At 38.9% G+C, this 14,294-nt stretch overlaps 1 protein-coding gene across 3 annotated transcripts in view; it reads right to left on the bottom strand.

Moving 5' to 3' along the window:
* Positions 1-14,294, bottom strand: part of DLGAP2 (DLG associated protein 2) — a 484,489-nt gene that overhangs the window by 100,620 nt on the left and 369,575 nt on the right. Inside the window, exon 5 of one of the 3 annotated variants that reach the window (XM_069805918.1) lies at positions 5,991-6,056. The exons of the other annotated variants lie outside the window; for them this stretch is intronic. Coding sequence (XP_069662019.1) covers positions 5,991-6,056 — 66 coding nt within the window. The remainder of the gene's footprint in view (positions 1-5,990; positions 6,057-14,294) is intronic. 3 annotated transcript variants of the gene reach the window in all.

Genomic DNA, 14,294 nt, shown 5'->3' with positions numbered 1-14,294 from the left:
ATTTGGAAAAAAAAGGTATTCCCTCTAGAACTGAATTTACAAGCCTCCTCAGCTGGACAGCCCTGTCAGAATGCACAAATCATTTAGAACAAAAATATTTGCTTCTTGGCAAAGTAGCGAATGTGTAAACCCCTTGTAGTCTGTAGTAGAAATGGATGAATAATTAATAACAACTAACCTATTTGATCAATTTTACATCCTTACAAATATCTTCTCCTGTTTGTGAATTGACCTTGGCCTAATGGGATTTTTGCAGAGTTATCTGACATTAGGAGGTGTTTAATTTTTAGTAAGTGTTTGGTGCCAACAGCCTATAATTAAAAAGCAGGATAGTTAACATGCTTCTATATGATGCTCAGGCCATATGATATGATTTTGTCCTATGACTGAAAGCATAACTAAAAGGAATTTAAAATTCAAAATTTATTTTCTGAAAAACATTCCCCATTATTTCATTAACATCTTCTGTGGTCTCGATTATCACATCAGTAAACTTCTATACTACAGTTTATGGGTACAGGAAAAGGAAGGATTTTAAGTAGAATTATTTAGAGGTATGACAGAATCTTAAAAAAAAAAGGTTATCTTTTGCAGTATCTGTTCAGCTAGTCATAATAAGCAAGTAAGATGGTGACACACAGACATACCAGGGCATCTGGTATTTAAAAACCTCCTGTAAGTTTAAAAAGACTTTTATCTCTCCATACCAAACCACGTGTCTACATATTTTTATTATATGGAAGGAAGATAGTCCTGTGCATAGAGGATTAACTTGGGAAATCTGCAGTCAAGATTTCCTGTCCAGCCACAAATTTTTTGTGTGGTCCAGGATAAGGCCATGGGAAGTGATGACAGTGGCCACTGAGAGGCTTGATCTTGCCTTGCTGGGTTCAAGTTAACCTTCGTGAATATCTCTTGTAGACTCCCTACCTCAGTTCCCCATAGCACAAGAATAAAAGTAACTGCTGTACCTCTGAGGGCTAGTGTCAGAACGCACGGAAAACATTCAGCCTCTGGGATAATGCCCATCTAAGAATTTAAAATAAAGTATTTGTTACTGTGCCTGCTAATTACAGTGTCACTGTAGCAGTTTATTCTGTGTCTGACTGAAGTCCCACCAGCTCCAGTCAAAGTCTACAGCTATTTAACCGTCCCTGGATGCTCTGGGGGAAGGTGGACCGAGGCATGGAGCTGGCACAGAGGAGAGCCAAGCGCCCACTGCCAACCCCTTGTCTGTCCTTGGGAAAATTTCCTGTCGTGCCTGTTGTATGAAGCTAAAACCCATGAAAAGTGCAAAGTGTTCAGACACTGACTGCACTGAAGAAGGCTGAATAATTAGGTAGAAAGACAGACAGACGGGAAAGTCAGGCCTTTTTAATTTCAAGAATGGCTACATCCTTTCTTCCTTTCAACACAGAAGGTCCCAAAGGCATGATCATGCAATCAACAGTGATTGAATAACCATGAGTTACTGTCTGACACTTGAACCGTACCAATTAATCAAAAGCACAACTGCAACAACTGTGAAATAAAAATGCAGTTTTGTAACCTGCCCTTAAACTCCCTTACAGTTTACTTTGCAAGTGGGGCAGGTTAACAGCATTATTAGTAACTGCAACCTGTTTTATAGGTTTTAACCTTTTTTTTTTTTAACATCAACTCAATATCCTTTCCTGAAGAGAAAACAGTAATTTACTGAAACAAAAGCCTTTAGTGTGAGTTCTTTTTCTTTGCTTAACATTAGAAGCTGTGTCAAACTTGTCTAAAATAAATGTTTTCCTTACCTATAAAAAGGATTTGAAATAATTTTTCAGTAATCTATTTTTCCCCCTTTACTCTGTACATGTACTACATATTAAAATCTATGTTTAAAGAAAAGTTCATCCCATCTTCCCTGTTCACGTGTTTCATTTACTACTTGAATGCCATTTAAAGATGGCATATTTTGCATATGTTTCTTATTAAGATTGTACTATTTGGTTTTGATGCACAAAGCAAATTGTTGCTTTACCCTATGCATGCCTAAAGTAAATAAGACTGTGAGAAGTTTCCAGTTTGCATAGAAAAGAGTAGTTTCATCAAATGTTTATTTTCTCATACATTAACATTGTTCAGATTTTATAACCACCAGCTAGAAGTAAGCTTGGAATTGGAAGAATTCCAGTTTCCATGAGGCTTAGAGTGAGCTGCCTAAGATCATGCATGTCTGATCTCCTGCTCCTACCACCACACCCTGCTACCTTTATCAGGTTATTTGAGATATTCCTAGTGAACAAAATAGGAGCTTTTGGTGTGAGTGTGACTCTTGTAACCATGACAATACTTATCACCCTGAACTCTGTTAACAAATAAATGGTAATGGAAAAGCTATGAAATATTGCTCTTGAGGACAGACTATGAATGCTTGGATAAGCTTTTTTTGAAGGAATCTATTGCATTTCTGCCTGTTTTAACTAATGAGGTCTTTTATAGAATCAATAATGTAAAAGAGTTGAGATCAGTCCCATCCCCTGATACCTTTTCCCAATTAAAGCAGTGGATCATTGTATTAATATTCTTTAGTGACTATTCAGCATTTTCATTCTGGTGAGATACTGTGCAAACATTAATTAATCCCCACCAAAGCTCTGAAACCTCACTAGGAAATATTAAACCCATTTTACAAATAAGGGCCTGGAGCCAGAGATTTTTCAGTACCAGAGAGATTGTAACTTGAAGCTCCTTGGGACAGTGAGCAGGTACGAGAGTCTAGAATAATGAATGACCCTGCAGTTAGAGCTACCTTAAAGGATATCATCATCTCTACTCTGCCTTGACTTGGGGCAATTATTTTACTTCTCAAGAAAAGCCCTTCCTGTGTCTTTTTCAGGAATGAATGCCTGTAGCATTCCTTTAGACTGAGGCTGTTCATACAAAATAATTACATAGTCATTGTGGTATATATATACACAGAGAGAGCTCATCACCATAGCCCAGTGATTAGAGTATCCACCCAGATTCAGATTTCTCTCCAATGAATATTTAACTTTATACATGTGCAACAGCAAGAAAAAATGACAATTGAGAAAGATTTAATAGTTTGTAGCTTTTTCACTAATGTTATGTTCAGTCCATGGATTTGAACTCAAATCTTCAAGTAATGGAACACAACACCAGGGGACAGACAGACAGATATGTCCCAGCCGTCTGTAGAGGCATTAATCATGAGCACAGCTGTAACTACAGAGCTTGTCTACACTGAACTTCACTGACTATCTCAAAACTTTTATAAACGTCTTCCTAATTTCTATCTTCCATAGTATGCTCCTTCTTGGTTTAAAGTGATTCTCTCTAAGGGAGAATGGGACATCATATGGTTTTACATTACTGATGGTATCCAGTCAACCCATTTTGGCCATCTACAGTTTGGCAACTAAGTCAGGAGGACAGGATTTCCTTCTCAAAATATTAAAGCCATCCACCTCTCTCCATTCGTTGCCTAGTGATCTTTGGTACTTACTTTCAGAGGACTCCAATAGGCACCCAAAATTTAGGAGCAAGGACAGATCTTTCCTTGCTTTTAGCTTATTTTTTTTTTCTAGTCCTCTGGCCATAAATAGCTGAAGTTTTTGAAAGCAGCTTAGTTTCTTTGTAGTCTGGTTGTGATTTTATTCTTGTTTTTTACTTTCTAGTTCCTCATTTCTGTTGACTAATCCCCCATCTTCTTCCTAATCAGGGTGCTGTATGATTGATCAGTCTAGCGCATATCTTTGTGTTAATCTTTGATTGCCTGTTTCATATGAGGGTCCTTACTCCTGTAGACTCCTGACATTTAATACTATTGACTTACTTATACATCATTTACTCTGGCTTCAGAAATCCTGCAGTTCTTTCTCAACCAAATGGGAAGGAGAACAATTCTGACATACTCCTAGGGCATGATTCATCTCACCCTAGGTTAAGCTTCTAAAGTAGGCCAAAACTGCTATGACCTAGAAAAGTCTATCACTCTTCATTGACTCTAAAGGAAGTCCAGCTACCCACAGTTTAGACACCTACATCTGAATTACTTTCCAACTGTTAGATGAGATGAACTCTATCCCGGGGCATCTGAACTCCTTCCTGTGTGCTGTGAAGTGGGGCAGCAGGGTGAAAAAAAACCCAGATGTCCAAGAAGGCTGAGAGATGTGCTCATTCCATGATTCCTCCATAGGATTCACTCGTGAGATTCCTAGGGAGCCTCATATTTAACCGTGTCTTCCCTCTTACACTATTTTAATTAAAGCAGAAACTGCCTGAAGGTTCTTCAGTGTCTTCCTTAACACATCCTCCTGTCCAATCTTTGGAACTTACCCCATAGCTTTTTTTTTACTTGTTTTTTAATATTTAGTGGACAAACTAGTCCAATACATATATTTCTACACTGAATATTTAGGGAAATCCCTGACTTAAGTGTAACTGAGTGGCAACACTACTTGTTTTAGAAAATCCTGTTCTAAGAGATTATTTAAACATAATGCCATCCACTGCCTGAATTCATGTTCCTTGTTCAAACTGTTTGGGTTTTTTTTTTTCCTTAATATAGCAACTATGATTTATCTTCCTATCAGTGTGCAACAATAAGGTCAGGGTGAGAGTTTATAATATTCTTGTCAAATAAAAAAATATCCTGTCGTGGTTTAACCCCAGCCAGCAACTAAGCACCACGCAGCCGCTCACTCACTCCCCCACATCCAGTGGGATGGGGGAGAAAATCAGGAAAAGAAGTAAAACTCCTGGGTTGAGATAAGAACGGTTTAATAGAACAGAAAAGAAGAGACTAATAATGATAATGATAACACTAATAAAATGACAACAGTAGTAATAAAAGGATTGAAATGTACAAATGATGCGCAGGGCAATTGCTCACCACCCGCCGACCGACACCCAGCCAGTCCCCGAGCGGCGAATCCCTGCCCCCCCACTTCCCAGTTCCTAAACTAGATGTGACGTCCCATGGTATGGAATACACCGTTGGCCAGTTTGGGTCAGGTGCCCTGGCTGGGCATGAGAAGCTGAAAAATCCTTGACTCTAGTCTAAACACTACTGAGCAACAACTGAAAACATCAGTGTTATCAACATTCTTCACATACTGAACTCAAAACATAGCACTGTACCAGCTACTAGGAAGACAGTTAACTCTATCCCAGCTGAAACCAGGACATATCCTAATAACACAAAATAAACTGTTGCAATGTATTAATGTAAGCATATGCAGAAAAGAAGAAAAATTATTGTTACACTAACTTCTGAAATGTAAGTATGCTCACTTTGAATAAAGGGAGCTTTAACTAGCAAACACACAGAAACCACTTTCTATATTTCTCTTCCAAAAATAACCACATGAAGTAATCACACATAAATCAAAATTTTGATGGATTTCACATAAAACAGTGACAATCTGAATATGAAATTCCGGGAAGAGAAACTCAATTTTGCACAATCTAAAAAGTATAAATCTGGTTACGCTGAAGCCAGTGGGACATTTTACTACTAGCTTTGTGAGACAGAGGTATCAAGATTTCACACATGAAATGAGTTCTATGAGTTTCTCATGTCTTCTTGCTTCTGTTATTTTTTTTACGTTTAAAAGGTAACATTGAAAACTCTTTCTGCAATTATTATGTCCTCTAAGGGATAAGACAAAAAGAAAAAGACAAAGGCAGGAAAGTTGATAATTTCCTCGAACACCTTCTTTTGAATTCTCGGTTGCCTGGATGTTACCCAAACCTGATGTTTTTCTGCTTTTGATTCTCTAACCTTATAGAGCAGGTGAGAAATTCCCGGGAGGCCTGGACTGAGAGTTTTTTGGCAGCTCTCGTTACCACGGCCTGGTGCCATGCCTGCCGTGGGCTTTGCGGCCGGAGAAAGGCTGTGCCCCAGAGCAGCCTCCTGCCTCCTCGCCCCCACGGCTGCACTCAGCCCCTGGATGTACAAGCAGTACGAGTTATCTGAGAGATGGTGTCTGTACCTAGCTCCTCCTCTGGCGTCCCTGGAAAACTGAAGCCCGACTTGAGCAGATCGCCACCCTCTTCTTCTGAAAAGACAGAAACAAAGTAGCTATTTAACAACTCTGATAATTTGGTATACCCAGACATACACCCTCCTCTAGTTTTTAAATCCACTCCGTGATACCTATTACCATTCAGTATCTCTGATACCGTGAAGCTGTTGAGGTGCTATTACGTGCAGTATCTACTCCTCTTTGCCAGTTGTACTAGTGTTCTTCCATTTTATTTTTTTTAATTTTGCCAGACGTTTTCACATCACTAGTGTCATAATATTCATAAATGCCTTCTTTTTTTTAACATCTTTTACATTGTTCTTTTCAGCTTTGTTTAGTCACATTGAATTCTACTGCCGTTTAGCCTTAATGTATTTATTCCAGGAAGAATCATTATTGTCAGTCCTCCAGTTGTACCTTTGGCACTTCCCACCTCTGATGATAATAATGCCACTCATGATTCTCAGGCCGCTTTCTTTTCCTTTTATTCACAACCATTTTAATTCTGCAGTTCTGAACTCTGACAATGCTGTGATGGTGAGTTTCTTCTATCAATAACATTTACTTTTGTGCCAGAGACAACTCCTTTAGTTCTGGAAAAGTACTTAAGCTCAGATGACATGTCTATGCTGTATGAATGCAGTGAGGTACACAGAAACCTGCTGAATGGCCGGAGTGCAGCTCTCAGCTACCCTGCCTATATCACTTTCAGAATTGCAGCTGGTTGCCACTGCATTGCGCTCTTGTCATGCTGGCATACAAATTCATTTGCACCTGGTACCTAGCTCAAGTATTTCTAACATGGAGCCACATATGGAAAATTGGGTCAGTAACACTTCCTTAAGGTGCAAGATTGGCTTGAGAATATGTAGATTAGGATACAAACTATCACAGTAAAGCGTTTCATGTAAGTACGCAATACTAGCTTTTAATTTTTTTTTTTAATGTTTTTGCCCTATTATCCACATTTGCTGGTGTCTCAGCTGAGTGGAAGTTGTTTGAGTATATACAGCCTTTCACTGTACTCTTTCTTACCATCTGTGTGTGTTACAAGCACAGACACCTCAAAAGAACAGCAAAAGAATGGAGTACTCCATAGCCTCCCACTATGAGTTCAACCAGCAATTCTTCAGAGAAAGACAAAATCAGGTATTGCAGATCATGTTTCTGTAGTGCACAACCGAGGACTGATGACTTCTAAATAACTCACATCAGTTCATGCTCCTCATATCCTCAGGCAGATATTGCTGTAAGTTTGATCCAGCTCAGACTTTTCTGAAGAGTACCTCAATCCCCGTATTGTGGTTCAGCTTACAACAGACACACTGCTTTGCCTGTTTCAATACTCCATTTAACGAATACATGCATTTTGTATATTTCTTGGTCTTGGTTGCACTTTTTATTTGTACTAAGATTTTTTTCCCAATTATCTCACAGCAAACAAAATGAGTGAACATGCTCATAGATACTCATTGGAAGTATCCAACTCTCAAACAATTGTTCCTGGTTTTGACAATTCGTGAGGTCAAGAATATACAATTGATAATAATGGGCAGTATAGCACAGATACAGCATAGAAAATAAGTCCCAAGGATGTTAAGAATGTTGGATAAGCTGAGCTGTCAAATAAACGTCTTGTGTATAAACTGAACTGTTAAATAAACTCACTCTGCTAAAATACAGCCTACTAGAGATCTCTTTAAGTGGCGGATAAAAACTCATACACAATTTAAAAAATGACTGGCATATGAATTTAAATTAAATTTCATTTGGAGAGATAATGGACAACTTTAATTAAATAAAAGCACAAATTAGGCAGTTTCCATGGAGACTTTGTTCACATGCTCTGCCTATGTTGTATAACTCATACGCCTGTCCTCTAATTTGGCTGCACAGGACTAACGAATCAAATGAAAGTTATAACAAAAATATTCTGAAGGATCCTTTACATTCAGGTAAGTAACTAGGAGATCTTACTGTTAACTTCATAATAAAGGAGCTTTACATTGAAATAGTGGGTTTATATTTTTGAAAAAGAAGCAATTAATTTATTCCAAAGTTATATCATGTACATATATTCAGAAACACTTACAGAATGATCCAAAGAAAATAAAATGCATAACATTATTCCTCCCTTGCAAGAAGTCAGCATTATTCTCACAAGCTCTGCCCAAAACTAGACTAAAATTGTAGGGGTAGGCTAAACTGGACTAAATGTTTATGGGTTTGGTGTGTTTTAGAAAAAAAGAAGAAAATAAATTTCCTTTTAAAATGAAAGGGAAAGGTCAAGGAATGGGATCCATAAGTCAGATTCTGACTTTGCCGATAGAATTCCTGTGCAAATTTGGACAATTCAGTTAATTTCTTTCTGCCTCAATTATCCAAAAGAATTAGGATTCAAATTCATTTCCTTCTCATAGCTGTCCTATATGAATACATTTGTTAGCATCAGTGAGCCTGTTGTCTAGAAGAGCCTACAGAGAGCACAAAAAAGTTAGAATTTCCATCCTGCAAAAGAGCTGTATTCTGTTTTGAATAGGGTCAATTGCAAATGTTTCAAAGGAACTTAGAATTCCTTTGTGATTCCCTTAGTTTTATGAATCTGTATGAGGGATATGAGTAGCTCTTAGTGATTAGTTTACTTCCTAAGCATAAGGACTTCTTATTTCTTTATATTTTATGACTATACCTATTCACATCACTAATTCATTGTTTAGACTGTCTTTTCAAAAGGCTACTGTCAGTTCCTTCAGCCCTTGAAGAGATTCAGTTTTTGTATTCTGCACTTATGAAGCATGAATTAATCTAAAGTCTCAGTGGCTCTTGCAGTATTATGAAGACAATCTTTGTGTGAGGTTGAACTGTACTTCAAAGTCATATTACTCCTTCAGCAAAAGACATACATGGTCTTTGTTTATTCAGTTTACATTTTTCCTAGAAATTACTGGGTTTATTATTAACCATAGAAATGAAAAGCATATCCTTCATTCATGAGCACAGCAGCAACCTTCATATCTCATGGTAATCAAGTCAGGCAGATTATGGCAGAATTGTCGTGTATGCTGAAATTCAAGTGTCATAAAATGCATGCAATCATTTTATGTCATTCATCTCCTCTATTTCATATATCCATAGTATTTCAGCCTGCCCTTTGCTCAAGGTGGGCCTACTGGTAGAATGTTCTACACAACGTTCTACAAATGGTAGTCTTAGCATGGAATGTTTGATGGGCAAACAAAGATGAGATTAAGAAAATAGGATTATTTACAATTTAAGGTTTTAAACAATGTACGGAACACACAGTCCACAGACAAGGGACACAATTACTAGTTAAAATCCCTTCTCAGTATACAAACTACTGCATCACAGACTGGTCTAAACAGAAAGCAAAAACCTGCCTCTGAAACTGAAACTAAAAAATAGTAGGAGAAGTCTTCACTCAACAGGGCTCAAAATAGTGACAAAAAAATGATAGGCTTTAAAAGTGCAGAGATGTCTGCTCCTGTGAAAGCTGAATGTATAGTAAAATGTTGCTGTGATCTGCATAAATAGGAGAGCACAAACTGTCATTTACATCTAGTATCTCATTTTCTTTTTTAAAAATGTGATGGATCTGTCATCCATTCCAGTGCAACGCAGCACAGACGACACTCAAGACTGTGATAGGAACCTTTCACAGCCGAAGTTCTCCAGACTTAAGCTTGAAAACGTCAGGAGACATTGCTGAGCTGGAACCAGCTTGACAGATCCAGACGGCTCATTCAACCCTGAAGCTACTACACGTAGAGTGGGAAATGACATGGGCCAGCACCCGAGATCAAGCTGGCACGGCACAGCTTTTGTCCTCAGAACAGGCTGATGTCTGTCAGGAGCGCGCCCTGCCTTGTGCTGTTGCTTACCCTGCTAAGGAGACGTTACCTTGGGAAGGAAGTGCTGGTTTTTTGATCAGCACTAGATACCACAGTATTCAATGAACAAGCATCCTGTGTAAAGGGCCTTGAAATGTCATTGTGTGATAAGGTGATACAGCTTAAATACAACTTAGATAGCCAGAGTTAATCATGGACATTGAGTGATTCTGCAGCCGTGGAAAATGGACTTTACGAGCGCTAAGGAGTCAGAAATTAGGCGGAACAGAATGGATTTGCCACTGGATGAAATATTAAACCACTGTAGAAGACTGCAAACCAAAGGAGAGATAAGAGTCTCTTAAGGGTTAATTCTGAATCTTGCCTGAGTTGCACTTGGTACTGGATTGCGGGTCAGTAGGTTGTTTCTTTGTGTTCTGGGTCACGGCAGCAAAGTTTCTGTATGAGCTAATGGACACATGCTGTCTTCTATCCTGTTCCTGTCTGCCCATGGTCTAAGTGAGATTTTGACAGTCACTGCACAGAAAACATCTGATATCACTGCTTCTTCTCAGTTCAATAATCACTTTACCCATCCTTCAAATTTTATCATCTCAGTTTTAACCTTTTGATCTACTCTCTGAGCCTGACGTATCAGTTTAAATTCCCTTTCTTCACCTGCAAAGTCTTGCGCCAAGATGTGCCTCTATGTTGGCCCTCATTTTTTATGCATTCATTCTGCCCTTAATAATGAGACATGTTGTTTCCATCTCCTAATCATAGTTCTTCCATAACCTCTCCATCCACAAAATAGGCCCCAGTCTCAGTGGACTTGTTGCTCACATACTTTAAAAGGCTCGCATCAGCAAGACTTACAATCAATTGACTGCCTTCTCCATCACAATACAAGAGTGAGACTGAACTACAACTGATATTGAACTTCTCAGTTCATTGGATTTTAATTTATTTATTATTGGCCTGTTCTGGATCTCCCACCAATTTTTTTCTATGTGTGCTTTTCTTTTGGCCTGTAAGCTCCCGTTGGTAGCTGTTGTTCTTTTAGTTCTGTCTTATGTAGCACCTGGCATATTAACTTTGACAACAGATGAAAGAAAACATGGGCCTTAAAATGTCTGGATTAAACAGCAGGTGCAACTTCATTTGATCACATAATTACAGAGCATAAAATGTGTCTGGAGTATGAATACAGGACTCTCACCATATTACTCCATGATCTGAGAAAACCAAATAGCCTCTTCCAGCCTAGAGATACTTAGAGATCTAGAAGAGATATCTCCTGTACCTCAAAGTCCACTAGCCTGCGATCCGATTAAAGCATTTCTTGCAGGTGGCCTTTGACCCTAGCCAAAGATATCCCCAGTCTGCTACAAGGTGTGTATCACTGAGAACTGTCATTAGGCTGATCCTGACCTAAGGGAAATGACCAAAGCTAATCGGCCAAAATCACTTGTGGCAAACCTATTCCTTTTCTCATGCAATCTCCAAGAGGTTATATCCAATCAATATTACAACATCTGTATAGTAAATTAGGCATGGTGAAGGCCCATTCTCTGGCCATGAGGCCAACCGGTGTGGTCTAGCCATATCTTCAAGAACAGGCTGGCTCCATCCAAAATGTTATTGGGAATGGTCCGTTGCCCATGCTAACTCTCTAGTCAAGCCTGGGAATTATTTGGGACAGTGAAAATTAGTCGGCCAAGCTTAAAACTAAGACAGGGACCTCTCTAACCAACATTCTAAAAAATCAAATTCCTATTTGTTGGGCCTTTGTCCTGGTAGTGTTTAATTTACTACTACAGATGTAGCCCAGGTGGCAGTATTGTCAAATACAATATTCTTGTCCGTTGTTTTGATAGCATGCTGGTAAGCAACAAAAATACATAAGCACAGCAGGGCTGGGAAAATTCTGATTGAAGTAAAAATTAAGGATGATAGTAGGAGATTTAAGGTTATTGAGGTTTCCTTTGCAAGAGGCCTGTGTGAAAAGAGGAAGTCATTTTTAAATAAGTTGCTTTTGTTTTTCTCATCACGCCCTCTCTTTTTTTTTTGTTCTTATTTTTTCTCACACACACACACACACATGAAAGTGTTCCAGATGGATCCGGCAAAGATGTGTTCATCCCAGTATGTTGGCTCCAGCACTGGCCCAAAGTGGATGCTGCTGGAAACGGCAAATACTTAGATTGCTTAGAATACCTTTCCAACTTCCAGCAATCAGCACTTAAGGGACTTCCTGAGATGGAAGTTTTATCTAGACCATTGTTTTTAATAGCCACCAATGGATCTATCCTCTATGAATTCATCTAATCTTCTTTGAGCCCATTTATACTGATAGCCTCTACCGCATCCTGTGCCAATGCACCTCGCAATTTAATTATGCATTATTTGAAAAATAATTTCCTTTTTGTTTGTTTATCAGGATGCCTGATAATTCAATTAGGTGGCCCTAGTTCTTTGGCTGTGAAAAATAATGGATCATCGATCCCTATTCGCTATGTCTATATCATTTATAATTGTGTAGACTTCTACCATATCCCTGCCTCAGTCCTCTCTTTTCCAAATGGAGGAATCAATCTGTTTATTTTATTATGGAAAAGCTGTTTTAAATCTTTCATCATCCTTCTCACTCTTCTCTGTACATTTTTGTTACTCCGCTTTCTCATTTCCAGACGCAGCAGCCAGAAATTCAAATGGCTTTAGGAATGGGTTTTTCCAGTGGCATGATGATGTTCTCTGCTTTTTTTTCTATTTTTTTTATATTTTCATCTGCCCATTTCATAACTCAGAGAATTCATTATTCATATTAAGTTGTGCCCAAGAGAGACAGTTTGTTTGGCTTTCCAATCATAAACACATTTCTCTTATATATTACTCTAATAAATATTGAAGAATCCCAGCATTTTACTTAGCTCAGGTTACTACCAAGACTGCTAAAACTAAACAATCACCCTCGTCACCTGCCAAAGAGCAGGATTGAGGAATTCCTGGTCTCTTGCTTTTATCCAGCCTGTCCACTCTTATATAGCATAGATCCAGATAGCAGGACTGTGAAACCAGGCTTCAGCTGTCAGAGAGAGTAGCCAGGCACACAGCCTATTAAATGAAGGAGAGGAAGCTGGCTGCATCCCTCAGGTCCTATCTTGGAAAAAGCGTAAAATGAAATATATTACAGGGGATCACAGGAGCTGTCAGGGGTCATCTTGGTCTTGGCAGCACCAACTCCCGCCTCCCAGCTTTTGGCAGCTAAAAGTCATCCACAAAACACGGGTTGCCTTAGCAATATTGTGGTGATCACCCTGAAAGACTTTGGTTCCACACAGCAGCCTTTTCTGAGCCAGCCAGGCTCATTTATGCTCCTTGGAAGCCTTTCTGAGCTGCCTTATTCCTTTTACCCCAGAGATCTGCAAGTTCCTCTTCCCTGCCCCTCTTCAAGGAATAAATGTAAAAAGGTGCTGGCTAATGCTATGGAGTGTTAAAGCAGATTCACTTCTCAGTCATTCTAGAATTTAAATGACTAATTCAGTTAAATAACTCGATCACTCCTTATCAAAACTAACAAATGACTGCAAGCAAAAAGAGTGAGCCAGTGATAACCCATTGTGTTCAGACATGGCTCTGTGTGATCGTGTGCTTCAAACAGCCTAGGAAATTCCTAAAAGCCCTTTCTTCCTCGATTTTTCACAGCTGAATGATTGTGTCAAGCTCCTGAATGAGCCATTTACCTTTTATTGCTTTTCAGGAGCTGTGAGAGGAATCCCAAATCTGCTATATTAAAAAGTGGGACTATTAAAGAATATATTAGCTAATTATTGTGAATAATGACCCTTATTCTGTGAGTCCAAGACTTCTGGATACCCTAGAAAAACCTTTAGTTCTCCTCTCCTACAGCTCTTCAGAATCCATCGTTTTTCCTCCCCCCAGGTAAAATGCAACAACTGCCTTTTGTACGCATTCATCTTCCACCTGCTGTGACAGCTCTTGGATGAACTTGCAGCTCCCTCCACAGTGGACACCTGAGGAGGTCCAAGAAAGCTATCTCGGGCCTTGGCAGAGAGTAAACAGAAAATGCAGGTCAGAAACACAGTTAGAATGATTTTGCACAGCTGCAAAGGCTTAACTGTGGTGTCAGAGAAGCAAAATGCTTACTGAGTCTATTAAAATACCTGAAGAAACTACATGAAAACATACTTACAAGAGACCAAAGTGAGGAATAATGCTAGGACAAAGCGTAGGACAAAGTCCAGTAGTGAGAGGAGTATAGAAGTCAGAAAACTTGGCTTACTCCTCTCCTAAAAGTACACAGAAAATGTCCCTGGACATTTTCCCTGGTTTGTGAAGAGAAAACACAGGATCTTTGCCTTACTGGATGTGTGTAGATATTTAATGATCTTCTTTCTGTCTT

This window comes from Haliaeetus albicilla, chromosome 18 (assembly GCF_947461875.1).
Source record: "Haliaeetus albicilla chromosome 18, bHalAlb1.1, whole genome shotgun sequence".
NCBI classification, from domain to species: domain Eukaryota; kingdom Metazoa; phylum Chordata; class Aves; order Accipitriformes; family Accipitridae; genus Haliaeetus; species Haliaeetus albicilla.
The sequence above is the reverse complement of the archived record's forward strand: the minus strand, read 5'-3'. Positions and strand labels throughout refer to the sequence as shown.